This window comes from Eschrichtius robustus, chromosome X, assembly GCF_028021215.1.
Source record: "Eschrichtius robustus isolate mEscRob2 chromosome X, mEscRob2.pri, whole genome shotgun sequence".
Taxonomy (NCBI): Eukaryota; Metazoa; Chordata; class Mammalia; order Artiodactyla; family Eschrichtiidae; genus Eschrichtius; species Eschrichtius robustus.
This window is the reverse complement of record NC_090845.1, coordinates 18,770,491-18,792,709: the sequence shown is the minus strand read 5'-3', so window position 1 is coordinate 18,792,709 and position 22,219 is coordinate 18,770,491. Positions and strand designations below refer to the sequence as shown.

The 22,219-nt window shown below is 33.5% G+C and overlaps 1 protein-coding gene across 5 annotated transcripts in view; it reads right to left on the bottom strand.

Moving 5' to 3' along the window:
• Positions 1–22,219, bottom strand: part of CNKSR2 (connector enhancer of kinase suppressor of Ras 2) — a 257,328-nt gene that overhangs the window by 122,048 nt on the left and 113,061 nt on the right. For all 5 annotated transcript variants that reach the window (XM_068533674.1, XM_068533669.1, XM_068533670.1 and 2 more), the window contains exons 7-8: positions 16,906–16,965; positions 13,198–13,266 (exon numbers count right to left, since the gene is read on the bottom strand). In XM_068533674.1, coding sequence (XP_068389775.1) covers positions 13,198–13,266; positions 16,906–16,965 — 129 coding nt within the window. The remainder of the gene's footprint in view (positions 1–13,197; positions 13,267–16,905; positions 16,966–22,219) is intronic.

Genomic DNA, 22,219 nt, shown 5'->3' with positions numbered 1-22,219 from the left:
CAATGAAAAACTGTACATTATGTAAATGCCCATTAGCATGGGGTATAAAAATTGTGTAGAAAAAAGTTTAAAAATAGCTAATGTACTTCAATTCTACTTTTGTAAAAAATTTTATATAAATATAGAAAACACAGAAAGCTATACAACACCATTAACAATGGTTACATTAAAGGGGAGTACAGACTACAATACATATTTTCTTCTTTATTCTTTTATTTCCTGAACTTTTGGCAATAAACATGTTATTTTTATAAACAATAAAATCAAGAAAATAAATGGACCTAATGTATGAATAGTAATATTCCAGTTAGAAAATCGTGAATTTTATGAAGTATCTAGTTAGGACTGTTTGTTATGGATGGAAAATTCCCACAAAAAAGAACAGAACCAGAAAGATAACACTATTTAAAACAGTAAAAGGTGGTGATGGGGAAATGACATCTGCTCTGTGCATTATACTTTTATATAATTATCAAAAGAAAAACAAAATTATTATTCAACTGTGCACAATAAGTCAAGAGCTACATTATCTGTTGTTTTTTTTATTCAATGAACGATTTCAGTAGATACCTCACTTAAGTGTTAACTCAGGTCCATGTGGAAATTATTGAATAGGAATGAAGCTGGCTGAGTAATTCCGAGCCTATGTGTAACGTTTTCCTTAATAACAGGTAGGTTTTAGCTATATCAGTCCCATCCCAGGACTTGTATACATATAAACAGCAGCCAGACAACATGCCTCTCATGCGAATAATCCTTTTTTCCTTAGCCCTTTCTCAAGCTCCCTGACTTGGATCATTTCTTCATTACTTTCTATCTTTTCTACTGCATATTATTCTTAACAACTGTCCCCATTTATTGGGTTGTACCACGTTCTATCCAAGGGCAAATGTGGCATGGTCTTAGAGCTCCAGGAAAAATAATTCTCAGCTCTGGTTCTGTGATACCCTCACATATCTTCGAACATATAATTAAATGTAATGAATTATTGAAATAAATTTATTTCTCTTTAACTGTTATTGAGGTATTTATGGTTGACAGATTATAGGGGGACATGAGTAGATGGTATGATGAAATGAGGCAAGTATACGGGTTACAACTTCAAGAAATTTGGGAGCCCCGTGTTCGGAGCTAAATGTAATGGTACATACACGTCCAAATAGGTAAAATATATCAATGTGTATTAATCATTTTTCAAGATTAGTTTTCCATTTCCTCATTTGAGTTTCTGGCTATGATTTTAAAGTATTAAGTGTGATAGACCTGAATGAAAAGCCATGTGAAGATACAACACTAATATGAAAAATGATTGTAAAGTATTCTTTACATTGGGTGCAATGGAAGTCTTTCTGTACAAGGAGATACAGGGAGCTTTGAAAGAAGGAAGAAGGGAGCCTAGTGGGATCCTAACATAGGAAGGAATTAAATAAGATACAAAACTTTAAGAGATAATGGGTTTGGGATACATATGAAGAAAAACATTTTAATAATCAAAGACATCCGAAAAGGAATTGTCTGACTTGTGAAAAAGTGAACTCAACACCAAAAGAGACATTTAAATATTCTTGCACAGGCTAAAGGATTAGATTAGGCTTCCAAAATCACAATACATTACAACTCTAATACACAGAATGGGTAGGAAAGCGCAAATAGATGACAACAGAGATGAGCTTTAGTAAAAGGATGTGGTCCTGGTACATCTCTGATTACTTGTCCTCCATCTTTTCTTCCTCCTTACAACCAATAAATGCAGGTATTTCCTCTAGGCTAAGTGTTCTACCCCTAATATTTCATGCTGTCTTCTTACAATAATTTCTTCTCTTCCCAGAGCTTCCACTAACAACTTGCTGCATGAATCCCAAATCTTTCTAACCATCCCTGCTCCCTATCAAGAACTCGTGACATATTTCCAACAGTTCAGTTCATCCATACTAATAGCTACTGAATAATCAAGCACCAGTAATTCACTACGCTAGATTCTTCTGTCTATATTACATTCCTTTTACTTATATTTTCATTCTTATGACAGCCCGAGGAAGTAAACTATTAAACCCATTTTACATGTGAAGAAACTGAAGCAAAAAGAGATTAAGTTTTCTTGGCCAAGATTACAAACATAGTAGTAGTGGTAGTTCAAATGAATGCAACACTTTAAAAACCAAACTCAGCTCCCTGTTCTCATTCAACAGCAATAACAAAAAGTTCCCTATCATCCTCTTAAGTTTTGAGTATGGAGTCACCTTTGACAGTTCCCCCTCTTTTTAATCCACATGTATCCTAAAGAATAGATTCTAGCAATTAATATTTCCTCTCACTGCCTTACTTCTGGCGTGGATACCTGACTGTTAGACTTAAAACAGAGTCCTAACGGCTCTTTCTACTCTGATCTTTTGCAGCTCCAAAACACTGCTACAGTATAGAAGTGTTCTTCCCCTCAAAACCTTTGAAAAGCTCTCCAAAGGCCTAACTAAAGAATCAATTCCTCAAATAGGTCCTTTGCCAATATGGCCATAGCTGTCTCATATTATTTTTCTTTAATGTGGTTCTTAAACTTCAGAATGTGTTAGGATCTCCTGGAAACCCCAGAGTTTTTGATCCAGTAGGTCTGAGGTGGGGCCCTAGAGTTTACATTTTTTTTTCACAAGTTCCCAAATGATGCTGATGCTACAGGTCTGGGAACCACATTTTAAGAACAGCTATACTAGACAATGAGTGTCTTGAAGGCAGTGACTTGCTCATGTCTAGAATATTTTAATATGTTTTTAAGATTAGATATTATAACTTATAGAATCACTAAGTATTTATTGTGTGCCTTCTATTTATTATGGATACAATGGTACTTGCAGTGCAACCTGTGACCCATTAAAAAGCATAATGAACAGGCGAGAGATGAGCAGGTCAATGAACATTTACAATAAATTAAGAGAAGTACGTCAATAGAATGGATACAGGGTGAAATGGGAGCCTCCCAAAGGGGCATCTAACCCATTCTTGAGGGTTCAGGGAAGGTTTCCTATTAGTCTAAGCTGAATTTCTTAGGAATTGGACACGTGAAGGTGATGTGGAGGTTGAGGGAGTGAAGAAAGCCGTGAGACAAGGTAAAACCAGTTTGAGCAACTTTCGGTAGTTCAGTACGGGTGGAAGAGTTGGTGAAGTTAGTATTATGTTCCCCTCGAACACTGTGCTTTTCTCCTCAGCTATATCCTTGCAAAAGCGTTCTTCCTTCTATTTGCAATTTTTCTCCCACCTATAAAATCTTACGTATCCATAATGGCACTTATTAAATGCAGTACCATCATAAAGCCTCTTACAGCTAGAACCTTATTTTCCTCATGTGATCTCATGGTACACTGTTTGTATCTCTCCAGTGGCATTTTTTTCATGCACTGCCTCTTATTAAAGTTATATATTTTTCCTCACCGCCCCCCCCCCTTCATCTACCCTCACAAAACTTTTTGAGGGTTTTTTTTTTTTTTTTAGGATTAAAAACTGAGTCTTATTTGTCTGGATATACCTGCAATCAATGCCTTACAAATGGCAGAGACTTAATCAGTATTTGTTGATAACTCAACTAGTGAAACGATATGGTGACATGAGAATGTAAATGTTTCAGAGACAATGAAGTGCCTTAAAACTCCAAAGGGAGTTTAGTTTTGTATGTAAAACCAAGATGTAGTTTTAAATTTTTCTCTAAATGTAATATACTTGATACTAAAGCTATAATAGACATTGTTTCCCTCAAATTACCAAATATACTTTCTTATAAATGAACATTTAAAAAAAAACAGTATTTATATCCTGGATACTTCAGACCTAAAGTCATAGTGATTTATGACAAGGAATATAACCGTGGATATAGTTGCTATTTGTCATAGAAAGATTCTGCTTTATTATTATATAAACACTGTTAGGAAAGTTTTCTTCTAGAAAAATATTTTGTAGTGGTTGTACATAGTCCAAGTTTCTCTTTCTCAATATTTTAATAGAATATTTCATTCACATTAAGTTTATGGATTGGAATGAACCTTTAAAAACCCACTTATACATGTTACACAAAATATGCCTTATTATTAAAGATAATCTGCTTTTCACATATGCCGAACTACTACTATTACCTTCCTGATTGTCCAGGTAGCAAAAGTCAGTGTCCCTAAACAATGGCAAGTCTTACTAGTTAAATGTAATCCCCAACTTGGACATTGAAATGCATTTTATATACAACACAAACAGGATTAAAATTGTCCAAGAAAGTTTTTAAGGTATCCCAAGAGTTAAAAGCCAGAGGCTCTGCTTTCTTGTAGATGGGGCTTGTAATTGCTTTGATCAGGCTGAAGAGGATACCAGGGGTCCTTGGGTTAACACAACATAAGTGGGCAGGTCCTTGGACAATGGGTTGCCCAGATTAGATGCACAAAACACTTTGGGGTTGGTGCTGAAGAGGTGACACTCTTCCTTTCCTCTTTGTACATACAGGGAAGAAGTTGTCTCTGACCCCTTTAGGACTTTCTCTAGCCTATCTGATTTCGAAACAATAGCTGGTGAATTATTTGACCAAGATATGAAAAGAATCTCTACTCTATGGTCCCAAGTAGGCAAAGTTAAAAAATAAACATAAAGGTAAGAATGTAAGCCTATCAACTTAGACCTTCTTTACCTTTGTCACAACTGTATTTGGAGTTACAAGAAAACATCTCTACACATACAAGCAGGAAGATAGGACATTCTTAACAGATTTTCAAAGTTATTATCCTTCAGAAGACAAAGTAACAGATCCATTCATTAACAATTACACACGCTCCTGTGTATACACTGGCTCTTACTAACAGTTTGTAATGTATAAATGATACCTCTTCACAAAGGAAATTTCAAAGAGACTTGAAGTGTGCCTATATGAATGTCTGATGATATGTCACACTATACCCAAACGTTCTTCTGTTCTTTTTAAAAGCACTGAAGAGACTTAATTCAATATACAACCCATCACCCTGAGATTAATGACACTGTTTTTGCCAAATTTTTTGGTGCTGAGATATTTATTATAGTGCTCTGTTCCCCTGCATTACTAAAACATTTAAAAACATTTCAGAAGTAATGAATTTTGATACACAATATTTTTCAAAGATCCTAGAACTACTAAATTTGAGTACCAATCTACAAACTTCACCTTCACCTAAATTTATTTTTTTCACATAATACTAATGATAAAGTCTTACAATATTAAACTATAGTATATTTGGAGATATCCTAATTTTGCTCTTCCACAATCATTCATTTACTGAATAGAAACAAAGAATTACCTACGGTTCAAATATAAAGAAATATAAGCTGAAAGGTATGCATTTGGTTAATTAACTAAATGCAAAAAAAAAGTGACCTTAAATTCCAACATGGAGTAATTTAAATAGGTAATTCAGAGTATTCAGAAATGACCCAAGGTGTTATCTATTTTAAATAAAACCTTAGTACTGATATTTTTACAAACATGATTAGAAGAGATAATCTTGGGAGAACATGAAAGGAACAAACATTCGAAAAGAAGGAATATGGGAATTAAAAAGTTTTATTTTCATTAGAGGAAAAACTCCACAATTTTATGTCGTTATTCACTGAGCCACTCTTCACCTCACAGTCTCCTTAACTTTAAAAGGCACTTATCCAGTGAAATAAGACTGCATACATCAAAGCATTTGTTTTTTATGTGGCTTAATTTTACGGTAAAACTTGGACCGTGTTGAGCTGCTCACAATTTGACTTTAAACATATGTTTTGGTAGTTAATATTTTCATGTGCACTTCACAGACAGTCACATATATAATGTATGTATGTGTGTGTGTGTGTGTGTGTGTGTGTGTGTGTGTGTGTGTTATATTTAAAGAGAAAGCATAGAGAACACAGTTCCTCACTTCTGAAGATGGACAGGGAGTCCAAGAGAGAAAGCCAACTTGGAGACTACAAGAAGCTAGTACTTTGTTTCTCACCTATTGTACACCACCTTTCTGGAGTCTTTCTCCGTAACCAAGAAGTTCTGAGGGTTAAATCAGAATTTCTTGATTGGCTCATGAGGAAGCTCATGGGAGGAAGAAAATAATAATCATAATTTTTTCCATTAAGTTCTACAAATCACCCACAATGTTTTCACCAAAGGTGATACATTTCCATATCCTGTTACTTGCATTATCTCCTGTTACCAACACTTATATTAACTGCAGCCTTTGTACTGCTGGTATCTCTGCTTCTGTGGCAAGCTGATTTAAAAACTATGGGTATAGTTTAGCATCTTGAACCTACTGCTCTCTCCCCCTTCTTCCAGCTCAATACACTATTTGGTAATATTTTGGCCTCTGAAGGCCAAAAGTTTATTTTGGGGGCTTCATGGTTTACATTCGTATATGGTATAGAAAACTAAATTGAAGCCCATTTATTTTTATTTCATTATCATTCATGGTATTCTTTAACTTCTCCAAAACATAAAATTGAGTGAGTCTGAAAGACTCTGCTAGGGAGACGTGGAGAAGGAAGACAATCACATCACAGTGAAAGACTGTGGGGATGAATCTTTGGTCATATCATAGAACCTCATTCCCCCCAAAATCTGTAAGGTATTTTAAAAGAACCACAATAATACAGGTTTTTAACTAAAATTTTTATAAAGATATTTGCATAGGTTAAATTTTAACACCATTTTGTATTTGCATATATATGGAAATTATCACATTTCAGCCATTCCTTCCTATGTTTCATTTCTGTTCTCCTTGCAAAGACATTGGAAATATGTGTATTTTAAAATAAAGAGCCTTAGTCACCAAAGCTAAGGGATGAAACAAAGCATTGTTATCTAAAAATCTATAGATCCTATTTATAAGAATTCTGAGAAAGAATAAAAAAAAGTCTATACTTATGAAAAAATTCAGCTTAAATTTAATTTAGGAATCCAAACGAAAAACGTAATTAAAAGGAACCAAAGCCCTAGTATTCAAAAAGTAACATGTTTTAAAATCTACAGCTTTTCTATGAATTTTTATAATGTCATTTACTGGTAGACATTTAACAGATATGTGTATTTGAAAATACTAGCAAATATTGCAATAGATGACTATATTTATCAAAACAAAACCAAAGAATGTGTATATATGCATTTATATAGCTAAATAAACAGCATTCTACATCTTTATTAATAAAAAGTTTTAGTTTAAGAACTTCCATAATGGTTATAAGTACTTTCACTGTAGAAGTTATCTTTAGAAATCATTTTATCAGAAATGCAACAACTCAGACAAAAAAGGTAACTCAGGGTCAGCTCTAAATGGGGCCACAGTGAACTCTCTCTGCCATTTGTCTCAATTTTAAATTCCCCTTATTGCCCAGTATTAGAGTAATAAGATGAGAGGGAATGTGAAAGTGATCAGTGGTTACATTACCTAAAATTTCAGCCACCAAGCTGATCAGAATATTAATTTAGTGGATGAAACCTATATTTAAATCCTAGGGCTAAATAACCTGAAAAGAATGTGAGACTTTTATAATTATCTCTTGAATTTCCTATTTTATGATGTTCTAATGTGTTTCCCTTTCATGCAATAATTTTTTATCTTCATTAGGCAGTTAACTGTTATCTATTAATTGCCCACCCCTACTACAGACAGAAAGTAAATCAGGGAATTGTGACTGGCCAACTTTTGCCTTTCTGATAGATGTAGGAAAAGGGATATAGTTATTGGCACTGATTTGCAAATGAGTTGCACACTTAATAAGCCAGAGTAGGTAAGAACATCAGCCAACAGATACAGTTGAAACATACAAAATAATCACTTAATATGGAAACCTTTTAAAATTCCATGTAAAATAACTGAACCATATTAACTGTATGTTGACACTGAAAGATGTTTCTAATAATAAAAATAAATTAGTGTTAATCATGTTTAAAACCAATTAGTCTTTTCCTGGTGAAGCTAGTAAGAACTGCGTAAATACGAAAGAAATCAGGATGCAGAGATCTGCAGAAAAAATAAATTGGTTCACAGGAAGTTACCAATGTTAAGGTATCATACAACTTATCTCCTTTATATAAAGACTTAAGATAATTGTAGTTTGATAACAGAAAAATCATAAAATATTATATTGGATAATAAAGTAATGAATTGATTTCTCTAGGGAAAATAAAATATATAACTTATATCAATATGTGGCAATTCAAAACCAGTTTCCACACATCTCATCAAATCCACGATATTCAAGGTAAAATAAAAGAAAAACAATCTACCACCATCTCATAAATGACATACTATATAAGGTAGAACCTGAAATAAAATATTACTATGAGTAACTAAAAACTATGTTGCATTATTTCTTTCAATTTTTGGTTAAGTGTCTCTTCATGATATTTTTCCCTTCCAAAAGAGAACAATTCACGTGCTCTGTTTTAGAATACCAATTTCTTAGTATCCTAACGGAGTTATTTTAGGGTATTATCATAACCATTTATTAAGCAATATGTTAAACACCATGCTAACATATTTAATCTCTGTATTCCAGCAACATCTTGTGTTTACAGGAATAAGAAAGGAGGTGCACCACAAATACTGCCATTTGAGGTCGCAGTTTTCAATATTCTGGTTATAAGGAATCATAAGATAAATACTTTCTCTTTTGAGAAAGGAGAACAGAAGAAAATAGGCAAGAATTAAAAAAAAACCTGAAAGAGGTGAAGAATGGAGGAGAAATAGTCAAGTGAGAAGAGATGAGGATGGTAAAGGAAAGGAGAAGAAAACTGAATTAGAAGAAAAACCTAAAAAAATAAAGACAACAATTAAACAAATTAAAAAAGAGAGAGAAAAAGCACATCAGTGTTGGCCAATACTGTGGTACTGATTCCACTCAATGAGCCACTCCTTCCTTCCTGCTGAAGTCCAGGGGCAGGGCGGTAGGGTGAGAGGGAGGGAAAGGGAGAGCTGGGTTTTAATGGGTCACCACACTCTCCATCCATTCTGACTACATTGGTTTCCCTTTCAAACAATACGTGCCTGTTGTTCTGGGGTTGAAGGAACAAGAGGGTGAAGAAAGAGTAAAAAATGAGAGACTAGAGTGAGAATAAGAGAGAATAAGGGAGACGCCATTGAGAGTTACATAAATGAAGTTAGAATGACCTTTCAAGATAACTCAATAGTCCTTTAACTGGTTCCCTTCTCCCCACCCACTCTGCCATCACCTGCATTCTTGTTCAGCAACGTTTACCATTTGGGGGTAACAAAACACACTAGTTTACAGTGTTCATCTTCCATCTGTCACTGATCAATGTCTAACACCCTATTTGTTGTAGTCTATATTCTTCTTGACTATCCCAACCCCGTTATTTCCCAGTAGGATTTATAGCCCCATCTATTGAACCATTTCTTGCCATAATGTAGTCACCAGGTTCCAGAAGACCTTCCAAAATAATAGTGAATATGTTTTAGTATATACACAAAATAAAAGGAAAATTTTCCAAATGCTGGATTCAACCATCACATACCCCACTCTTTTCAACTGATATCCCTAAGAAGAAAATATCTGTTTTTAGTATGGATAGAATCTTTATAACACTTACACACCAAAAACAGCATTGACATGAAATTTTAACAGATTCATTAGGAATATGCCCAGATAGATTTAATAACTGTAAGTAGTCTCATCAGCTAAAAAAAAAAAAAAAGTGTTAAAAGTGCATCATGAGGGCAGAGTTGTTGGTTCAAACTATGCCGAGGTATCTCCCAGAGAGGAATGTAGTGGCAGATGAAGTGGAAAAAATCTTGGGAGATTCCAGCAGCCTTTGAGGAGTTGGATCTTCACTGGCAGGGAAGACATGCAATAGGACTCAGTCTGCTTTGCTTGGATGTTCATGATTTTTTCTTCTTCCTACCTGGCAGCCACAGTTTCTCAGCCACAGAAGTATGTTGATTAGAAAAGCTTAAAAGCCACTTATAATAAAGAATATAGCAACGTGAAAAAGGACATAAAACTTCCAGTTTCATTTCAAATAAGAAAATGTACTTTTTTAAAAAAAAGAGCAAACTAGAAACACACAAACACACACATCTAATTGGACATCTTGAAGATATACCATACTAGCAATTTCAAAAAATAGTATTTGAATTCATCTGTGATTATTTAACTTTCTCAGACTTTTAGGGAAAAATTTCACATTGCTTTTACAGGTATTTTATAATAAGAAAAGTTATCGAATTTTATATTGTACATTACTACCTGTAGCAGTAGGAAATTTTAGAATTACAGAAAACTACTAACTGGGCTAATAACATTCAAAATATAAAATTGAATATTACTCTTTTCATTATTGAATCTAGATTGGTATAGAATAATATTGGCAAAATCTCACTATTCTGGTCAGTTAATTACTGGATTAAAATATCATTAAATATGTACTTCAGATGTATTAGGCCATACTTTAATGTAATTATTATTTCATAACCAACCCCTAATGTCCCTGGTTATGAATGCAGGGACAGAAGGGGTAATTGCAGACTGCAATTAACTTATACTTGTTTCAACTAATTTATCAACCTATCAAACCTTTCATAGTAATAAAACTCAGATAATGTCCATTTCCCCACTTCTGTATATTGTCTGGTAAGAAGTTAAAAGCACTGCACAGACCACAATGCAGGCAATAGCAAGAAAAAGAGGACAGAGTAGGGTGCATTTAATGAAAGGTACCATTCTTGCACAACTATGCCTCTACTTGAACACAAAGGAGACAATCTAGTAATTGATCACATTATTAAGGAAGGCTACTTTCATGGAATTCAACATAATTTCCTGACAGAGAATGTCTCTATTATCAACCAAAATCAATTTGTAGGTTGTAGTAGCAGTCTGTCAAGGAACTGGACTCCAATTGGCCCAACTGTTGTAGTAGGTAAAAGGGAGGAAGGGAGGTTGGAAAGTTAGTTTCTGTTGAACTCCTAATGTGTGCCTGGCATTGTGTTTTACATATCTTGTCTATCTGAAGGAAAGGAGTGAGTGAAGAAGTGGCAGTCAAGTTAAATTTCAACCCCATTTCTAATTTCAGTTCAGCTGAAGCACTACCCCAGTTACGTAAATTCTCACTTCCTGTCTTCTTCTCTACCCTTGGCTCCATGTAGTCTCTCCCTGAATCCTGGGGTTTACTTACAGGATTATTAGAATTCCTCCCCTTTTGTTTGATACTTTTATAATTTGACTTTGGGGAGGGAGTATAATAAAACTGAAGTAAGAGTATGGGCCTTGTAGTCAGTGAGCTTTGAGCTGTGGGTGGGTTAAATAATCATTCAATCTCCACTTACACCTTCTTCATAGGATTATTGTGAGGAGTAAATGACATAAAATATGTAAACTACTTAACATGATGCTTGGCACACTGTAAGAACACAGTAAGTGTTGGCTATGGTTATTATTATTAAAAAGATAAAGTTAAATAGTTACCATGACTCACTTAAAACCATAAGTCAGTTTCAGAGCAAAAACTGAAAGCAAGTTCCCCCAACCATCATTCTGTGTAGTTTTTAATATTTTAGGATATCCCTGTGATGCAAAGATGTGTTGACACATTCTCACAGTATATAAATATCACCAATCCATAGAGATTTTATTAGTTCACTTGAAGTCTTTTAAAGACTTTCATATACAATAGACATGAGAATCTTTGCTCCACAAAGAATATCATTTTAACAATTTTATTTTTCATTAGAGACTAATCTCTATCCTCTTAGAATTGACCAACTGGAAATAGGCCCAACTATCCAACAGATGTCATATTTGTTAAGGTCACATTGTAGAAATGGAGGCAGCATGAACATTAGAAGCAGCAGCTGCTTTATCCCACTGCCCAAAATCCTCATCCTAGGGGACAAGAAACTTTACTCAAGACAATCACTTTGTATAGTTTCTAGTAATGAGAACTTATCATCAAAACTGTCATAGTGTAGATAGGCTCTGTCGATGACCAATATTCTCCATTAATTAGCATTAACTAACAATAATTAGTATTAACTTTACACCCACACATTTAATTTTTCAAACTTTCATTAACTTTTATTCACTTAGATAATGAACTCATCGAAGAAACATCATAACTTTAATTATCAGTGTTCAGGAGCCTCTCCAAAATATCACAAACTTCTCAGTTTATTCAAAACCAAAACTGAAATAGCGTCTGCCTTAATATCAGAATCACCGAGAAAGATCAGACTTTTCACATGAGTCTTCTTACCCCCAAAATACAGCCTTTCTTCTATGACTAGAACATGCAAAACCAAATTTAGTTAAAAGGTACAACAGGAAATAATTACTCACTCTGAAGAGTTAGTGAGCCATAAGTAGAATATTTACCAGGAAAAAAACCCACTTTCTTTTAAAATGAGGATTATTAATCAATAATCAGATTATTTTAATTTTAACTTCATTTTTTAAAAACTTTACACTTTATTTTGGCAGAGATAGATCAACTGAGACAGAAAATAGTCCAAAATGAAAATCAGATGATGTTCATTTTCTAAATCTAAGATTAAGAAAAATTGCCCTTGAAAATCTACCGTAGGCACAGAATGCCACTGTCATTCTTAGCTAGAAAGGGAATCGTGAGGTTCATAGAGCAAAAAAATTATATGAACTTATTTAGTTAAGTGCAATAGTTTTAAAACTTAAACTATAGTCCTCTTTTGGGAAATGAAAAGCCAATTCAGCTATTCCAATTTAAATTTAAAAACTGACATTAAAATAAACCAATCTGCCAGACACTTTAATGAACAAATCAATGTTAAAGTAGATGAATGAATGTATGATGTTACAAAACATATCTACTAGGTAATTTGATAAGTTATAAAATGAAACTTAAAAGTTATATCGAGAAAAGGTTGAATTTGTATGCACTGTCACTTTAATTTCTATACCAAAATGATCACCCCAGTTCATAGGGTAATATTATCCTGCACCTGTCCATATAGAAATGTACATCTAAACTCAGCCACCACCAATATTTCCTCATGTTCTTTTAAAACTATGCCTTACATTTCTTCAGATAATTAAGAAAAATAGTTATTTTTTAAAAGGCTATTCAATTATTTTGTACACAAACAGGCCTTTCATTCCATTGGTATTCTTTCAAAGCTTTAGGCAATCTTTATATTAGTTCCTCCCACTGACTTGTAAGGTAATTATACATACCACAGTCTGATGATTAACTTGAATCACTTCATCACCAGCATGGATTTTCTTGCACCGATCTGCAGGTGACTAAATTTAACATAAAGGAAATGATAAAGAGCATAAATTTTATCAGTCATTTCTTCTCTATGGAAACACTACAGTAAGTTCACCCCTTTAAATTAGATCAAGAGTTAATTATAATCTTCAAGAAAATAAACTAGCAAAAATGGTTACTAATATTTGATATACTATTTGTATTCTACGTATAACTAACGTATATATAGGTATTTATGTTGTAAAAGACCAATATGTTTCTGACAGCATTAAGGGAAAATGATAATTGCACACTTTAAACAGACAACCCTCTCAGGCTCTATTGGGCAACTGGTTCAAAAATATATATGTCAAAACATTATTTTTTAAACGTTGATCTTTTTCATTTAATACAAATAATTCACATTAACGTCAGCAAACACATATTTTCAAGTACATGCTTATGATCGGCATCAAAGCTTTGTCAACTAATGATGAAATTGCTAATTTATTTCATCATTAATACCATCAATCCTGAATAAATGAGAAAAGCAAATTAAAAGATGGATTGCCATTTGTTCAAAGTTACATTATATAACATTCTCTCTCTAAGTATCTAACTACAAGAGAATCCTATTTCTTATGTTTCATACAGTGTAACGTATAGGCAAATAAAATCACATTAAATAAACTAAAATGCCAGCATTTCTACAGGATGTAACAATTTTATCATTTTTTTCCTTTACTCCCCAAAGACATTAAAAACAAAGACAAGCAAAAAACAACTTTGGTAAGCTAATGTTGACAAGTTTTATGAAGTCTTTAGGAAACTAAAATGAGATTTAAGACAGAAATTTTATAATATTGTAGGTATGGATAATGAATTTAAAATTCTATCCTTTATTTTCCCTCTAGTGACTATCGATTATTGATTATGCATATTATTAGACATTTTAATGATAATATGCATATGGACTTTTGAATATACAGATGTGTTTTTATGAAAAAATATATTTGGGTATTCATATGTGTGTCAAGTTATCAAACACAACTATAAATACTGTAATATTACTCATTCGTATCTACTGAAAGCTAAAGAAGAATGATATGGTGATGCAATCTGCAAAGTAAAATGCTACTTTTGAGACACTGGAATAGGATTTTCTTTAAAAGTGATTTCCAGTTCCTTTAGTTTTTATTCATTTCCAATTTCCAATTATTTCCAAAATAAATACGTCTTAAAACAATCAATTTAACGAATTTAAAAATTCACAATAAAATTATTTGTCAGAGGCTGGAATCCGAGATTAGATGGTATCTCAGGGAATTCCAGTTACTGAAGTAATAACACAACCATACGATTAAGAGGGTAGTTCATCTAGGATGTGAACCCAACCCTAAGAATAGTGTCATAACAAGAAAAAACAAGTATTTATTTTGCAGCACCTACCAAATCAAACAAGTACCATGTAACATTTCTGAAAAGTTTGTAAACCGAGCTGTAACTATAGAGTCAGTTCCTGTGCTTTTGGCTCACAATTGATCTTTCTAAAGGAGAGTATGAAAAAAAAAAATCAAGCTAATGGCTCTAAGTCATGATGTAAAAGAAAATGATAGTTGGTACATAAAATTCAAAGAAACTGAAACAACTTTTTGCACGGATGAGTAAAAAAGGAAATAATTCATACAAACTATAGACTTTCAGTGTTAAAAGAGCTATTTTATTCAAACCCCTCATTTTACTTAGGAGAAAACTAAGAAACTAGGGCACAGCAAAGCAAAATAACTTACCCACTTAGTGAGCAGCTTTACTAAGACTCAACACAGATCTAATGATAAATGACTGAGGGTACCAAAAATAATTAAATATTTTCAAGAAAAAAGAATTAAATGATACCTCTTAATATATGGTTTATATCTGAACTACTCATAGAATCAATCTTTCTTTGGTCACTCATCCATTTATCAAATATTACTGAGTAATATAAGCAATGCATATAGGGCTCAAGTTTTTTTTACAGACTCCATACAATATAGAGAGATATGTTCCTATCAATACTTCAAGATACAGTTAGTTCAAAATGACCATTTCTGTGATTCCTTCCCTGATTTCACTTGGCAACATTTACTGTTTTTTCCTTTGTCTATCTATGCAAATTTCACTACCTGTTTACACAGATAAACCCCTACTTTTACTCCTTAGGGGCAGCAAGCTACTTTAACTTAAAAATTGTTTCAATACCTAGTCCTAAGCCTGGAACACAGCAGACATGAGGCAGAGGTTTGTTAAATGAACAAATGAATAAACAAAGTATCAGGGGAATGTACACACCAATGAGAATGATCAATCAGTGACAGGAGCATAGTTTATACAGCATCTCACTGCATTTAAAAATTTTAAATAGTTGACAATATGCATATAACTGATATTCTTGATCCCATATAACTCTCATATTTAATATCAATGTGAAGCCAGTAAAACAATCCAACTGCAATGTATATTATGTTTCACCATGCACAAGAAACTAAGTGAAGTGGAGGGGGAAAAAGATCAATAAATGATTAAAGTAATAGGTGAATCAGGTGAAAAGAATGTTGTCTTTTTAAAGAGAAAATGCTGGTAAAATGTTGAGAACAATAATAACTTGAGATTAACTAATTCCACCTCAGTCTTCTTTGAAGGAACATGGTATAAACATGCAACTTGTCAGGATTTCTAAAAGAAAAAATTTCAAAGCTCAGAACCTGCTTAAGAGAGTGGGATGGAAATCTGGGACAACCAAATGCAGAAAAAATGACTTACTATGAAATTCAAATCTATTACACTGATCGTGTTAATGTCCAACACAATCACTTCACATTTCTGTAGCTCTTTCTTTATAGCATAGTATTTCATATTTATTAGCTTATTTGATTTTCACAACAACCTAGTGAGGTATGTAATGCAGATGATATATTATTTGATATATTATTTCCAATTTACAGTTGAGGAAATTAAAGCAATGATAGAGTAAATGACTTGCCAAATATTACACTGCCCTTAAAATGCAAAATTGGGTGTAGGGCCTAGGCCTAGGGACTCTGACCCACTGCTTGCAGTGGTTCTCAAACTGGAGCATGTCTCAGAACCACCTGTTAAAACAGAATCGCTTATTAAGAAACAGGCTGGTCTCCAGAGCTAATTCAGTGGGTTTGGGGTGGGGCATTCCCACGGAAAGCTGATGCTTCTGGTCCAGGGACGGACCTCACTGTGAAAACACACTGATCTATACCATGCTGCCCCTCCACTGAATTAAGTTCAATTATACTTCAAGTATTCAGAAAGCCTGACTTATCTGATGTTTCTTTCTTACATGAGTTAAGTTTCCTAATAAAACTAAACTGTCTGACAGATGGAAGTGGATTCTTTTAGATGTCACAATAACTTGTCATGAATCAGAAAATACTTAACAAAGACAAATCTCTGGCTGTGAACAAAAAACATCCGATTTACTTCAGGTAAACAGCTATTCTAAACTAACTAAAATGACTGAAATTCTCCCCAAAAAAGCACCTACTAACTCAATATGTCTTTTTAATTTATATCCTAATCTGTTCATGTCCTCAGAAGTCAACCTCAATTATGTGTTATATAAGTTGTTTAACAATAAAAGGAAAAACACACACCAAAATATGAAATGTTAGAATACTTACATTTTCTGTAGTTCCAGTAATTACATGGAGGCCATCATATGTTGATTTAATATACATACCCTAAGAAAAAGACAGCATAGAAAAATAAGTGAAGCAACTGAAATATTTTCAAGTATATTATAACCTCATTTACAAAAAAAAAAAAAAAAAAAGCCCTATCAAATTAGAATTGCCGTTGCCCCGGGGATGAATCCATGATCCAATAAGGCTGTCTTTAAACTGGTAAGAAATTCCTCTCTGAATGTTCTGGCTTCTAAAGTTTGCCTGAAGAAGCCTGTACTCAGCTTAATCAAATGATTTCTTGAAAAGTGCACTGCCTATGAAACTTACGAAATGCAGCATGGTAATTCAATATCCTGAAGGAATAACACACCTCACTCCCCTCAAAATCCATACTACATGTTCTGTGGCAAAATAAAAGTTACAATGGGAAATTCAAATATTGGGATGTTATTAGCTTATTATACTTGATTCATATTACACAATAAAAAGTAGGTTTCTCCAGAGCCACTACAGAAATACTGGAGACAGAAGAATGATAAAATATTGTTTATATAAAATTTTTTTTCTGTTCCTCTTTTGTGGTATCCTACATTTTCTGCCTTAATTTCTTATTGATGAAGCTTTAATAATTACATCCAATCATCTCTATATCAATCATTAAGAGGCGGAATTCCCTGGCGGTCCAGTGGTTAGGGCTCTGTGCTCTCACTGCTGAGGGCCCGGGCTTGATCCCTGGTCGGGGAACTAAGATCCCACAAGCCTCAGAGTGGGCCCCCACAAAATTTTTTAAATTCTAAACAAAAATTAAAAAAAATAATTCGGAGGTAATGTGTGGCAACCCCTCCTTCCAACAAAGAGGGTGAGATTCCATTTCCATTGAAATAAAGCGATTTTAGAAAAAGCTTCATTAAAGTTTAAAGATTATCCAGAAACCTTCAAATTGTGCAAGCTTTAAGAGCAAATGAAAGCTTTAAATTATGCATAGTGACAGGACCTTAAAAAAAAATCACAAGAAAGTATTCACATTTTAAATATTGAAATATTTTCACTTAAGTAAATCAGAACAAAAATAGATGATTCTGTGAATGGCCTTTTTTCCTGTCTAAGGACGATTCTGTTACTTTAAATTCTCTTCGGGTAAAAATTAACTGAGTTTTATGTCAAAAGTGCTTTGCATCTCAAAATATTGACTTCAAAAATTAAAAAGTACTAATTTTAATAAAGTTGAAGTCTGAAACATAAGGGGCTTAATAACTAACAACAATCATTTCAGAAAAAGCATATATTTTAACAATTATGTGAAGTAGACAATTACTATGTTAATTTCCTATAACTTTATGTCAATTATATATTTCTATACCTGAATACACATGTATTTTCACTGAAAATAAGTAACAAATAAAAACAAGAAGCAGTAAGTTCATGGCATGGAACTATTAAGAAGTCATTGGGTAGGTTTTAATTCTGAAAAGCCATTTCAGTAATGTCATATGTCTAAGATGTTGGTACCTAGAAAAATGGCTGAGCCTGGATCTCTGATGTGAAACAAAATGAATGTAATTTTAAAAGATGTTAATTTATCTGTGAATTCTATTGTGCTAAGGACTGTTTTAAGTGTTTGACATTTATTTCACAATAGCCTGTGTGGTACAAACTGTCAATATCTCTGTTTCAGAAATAAGGAAACTGAGGAGTCTGCCAAAGGAGGTGAAGCCAGGTTTCAAGCCCAGGCAATCTGACTCCTAACCACACTCTCCACCATGAGGCTCCTAATTTACAGATTTATTAACAAGAGAGTTGTACACCTTCACTTTTCTTATTAGAACATAATATTTGGAAACTAGATATTGAGTCAAACATTCACTGTTTAACATCTATTCTAAAAAGACTAAGACCTCTCTAGCACACATATACTACGTGCAAAGTGGTTATAAAGAGTAACTGGGTTTGATATTTTACAAATTTATTTAAATCACCCATCTCTTCTGACAATTATAAGCAAAAGCTTATTATATTTTTCTCCACACTTCTTTCAACACTGTGCATTACTGATTATGAATTAAGGTGTTGGACAAAAGCTCTATATAATTTCTTAAAATGATTGGGTCATAGAGAAAGTCTAGTCTCCTAAGAAAAATGTTTAGAAAAGTCATTATATTCATTGGGATCATAAGAACTCATGGAGATAATCTAGTTATGACTAATGAAATAAAATTCCTATGTAATTATTGCACATACCAGGAACTTTTAAAATGGCAATTGTAAGATAAAGCAAGTACCTATTAGTTATAGGAAGAGGATTTCATCATTATTTATATATAATTAAATGTTATGTAATTTATATTAAAGCTAATTTTTTTCAGATGAACAAAAATATTTTTTAAATGCTTAAATAAAGAAGGATAGAGCTATGTATACAGAGTTCAGTTCTAGCAACTTCACAGTTATGAGCAATAAAATAGAAATAAAGCACATTTTTAAAATGCCACAAAGAATGAAGATATTTTGTTTTATGCAGTATTTTCATTTCTAACCTCAATAAACCATTAGTTTTAACTGCTTTTAATAATCAAGACTGACTTCTTCAGATTTTTTATCTCCCTCTGGTAGTACTAATGAGAAAAATGGCCAAAAGTCAGGCACCAAAAGAAAGTAAGAGAAGAAACAAGTTGCTTGGATGACTTTCAAACTAATCATCTTCTGAATAATGAAGAGTCCACAGAAATACATCTGATCACTTGGTCACCTCTGAGAAAGGGTCAAACAGCAGGAGGACATGTAATTCAAATGGCTCTTTTTCTGGAACTGAGATAAATCTGGTCTTCCATTTCATCAAAATCTTCATTCTTCCTTCTTGCTTTTTTTTTTTTTTAACCAATTAATTAATTCTGGAGCTGACTCCAACAGCTCCCTCTCTTCTGTTCAGCTTGCCAAAATGACATTTGCTTCACCATCTCCAAATGGCGGTTAACCAACGGGAGCCAAAGCCACCTCACAGTCAAGTCAATGGAAGAAGGCATATTTGGAGATAGTCCAAGTGCCTAAACAGCAAAAGAACTCTCTGAGGCAAAGAGGCTTCCCCAAGGATGCTCCCCAAGCCCTTTCCTCTCTATTCAACCTATCTCTTGGCTCTGATCTAGTTTTGATATGTTCCAATAGCTCTCATTTTCCTTCCTTTAACTTTCTGCTAATTATTGTCGTTTAAAAGCATTTTAGAAGCTAGTTTGATATATTTTAACCATTACTAAGCACATTTCCCACCATTCCTTATAATGCTCAGGACTCTCAAAACTAAGAAATCCTAGGAGATTTGACTAATTAGGTAGAAAGCTGATGAACAATCTATCCAGTTTATCAGTGCAAGAACAAAGCAGTTACCTTTTACCTATGTGAGATGTTCTGTTTTGAAAGAGCCAAAGACCGTCTGCAGATGTTTTAAGCTGATTAAACTTCATTAAAGCTTGGTATTCTCCCACATCTTTCTATTTCTTTCCTTCATTTAAACACTTCCTATGGCTAAGCACATGCTAAATGTTACCGAAATCCTCAAATCTATTTCAAATGTGACTGACTAAACTTACTTAAAGGTGGCTGATTTTTAAAATGATGCCTTGAGTAACTCATATAAAATTTCCATTTAGTCATCTCCCCTTTAACATGAATCACAAGAAATGGTTTTACACTTAACTCTTTTTATTAATATTCAACATGTTAGCTTTTTCTTTTCCTCCCTTGGAATTATTTTCCCAATGAAGTGTTGCTGATCGTCCTTTAAAATGGATTTCTCTAAGTAGTTCTAGTTTTAAAGTCATTCTCCTAAACATCTCATACCTCCCTTTAGCAATCCCAAGTTTAAATGTGGGATAATGGAACAATCTTTGTTAAGTTGTACCTCATTTAGATTTACCTGGATTTAAACCCTGCCTCTACTGTATATTACCTCTATGTCATACACGGCAAACTGGTAAGGATCTGTGAGTAGGTAAGGATACCTACTCTATAGAGTTGTGAGGATGATACCTGGAAAATGGTAGGCACTCACTTGTTCTCTTTTCTCTACCAGCTGTCTTCCAGACTAACTGAATCTGGTTCTTAGCATTTTAAGTCCATGACTATTTCAAAGAGCAGACCCAGCTCTATGTACTTGAAATTTAAAAAATAAAAGACCTGTCCAGGGCTATACCTTCATTGAAAATGAAAATCAAGATTTCATCAAGTCCATTAATGAGCAATGTGTTGACTCACTTCACATGGTTATTTTTCCCCCATTATTTCAGTGGTAATTAGAGGGAAAAAAACAAGCTCTTTTCTTAGAACAATACCATCCTCAGAACTGCAAACTCATAGAGCTAGAGGGAGCTTTAAAGAGGATCTAGTCCATCCCTTCCTACCCCCAACATTCTACAGATGGAAATATCAAGGCCAAGGAAGTTAAATTTACTCCCTCACCTGCCCCAGATCACACTCACAGCTCTATTTTATGTAAGTGATTTGTATCCAGGTTTTCTGTCTCCTAATCTAATTAGTTCATAATTTCCCACTCTGCAAATCATGCTTAGAGAGCTTTCTTTCCTTCAGAACTACTGAAAGGGGAGATATTGAAAGGAAAATCTTTAATACTATGGGTGGAAAGATGCTTTAAATAAAACTGGACGTTGTAAATGTGACCAAAAAGAATAGTAAGAATTTAAATCATAAATATTACTTCAAATAAGTTTATAAACATTAAAATAAAAATTTTAAACTAATCAAAGATATAACATAGATATAACACTTATAGGTTACAATGATGACATACTTTGGCTATGTCTGAGATGCTGAGTTCCATCTTTCCAGGAAAATACAGATAAAAGCCACAACAAGACAAGGAGCTAGTTACCCAAAAGTAATTTGTTAAGTAACAGGAGAAAAGTCACTCTATAGAATAGAGGGCTTCAAACCAAAAAATCACTGGTGACCAACGAAGGCTTTGCCCTCGGAAACAGTTATACACACACACACACACACACACACACACACACACACACACACACACACACACACACATATACAGCTGAAGAAGAAAGGCCACATAAAAAGTTAAACCTGCATAGAGATCTTTAAGAATATATTATCTGAATTAAGTTGTTAACACTAGTTTTCAAGATTTCTACTTTCTAAACATCATTAATAGTATCCTTGGAAAATTCACCTCTAGGGAGAAAGTAGAAACGCTGTAGCACCAAACTAACATGTAATAGTTGTGTAGTAGGTAAGATATTCTACAGCCAGTTTCTTGTTTTGTGTCTCTCCCTCATTAATATTAATATTA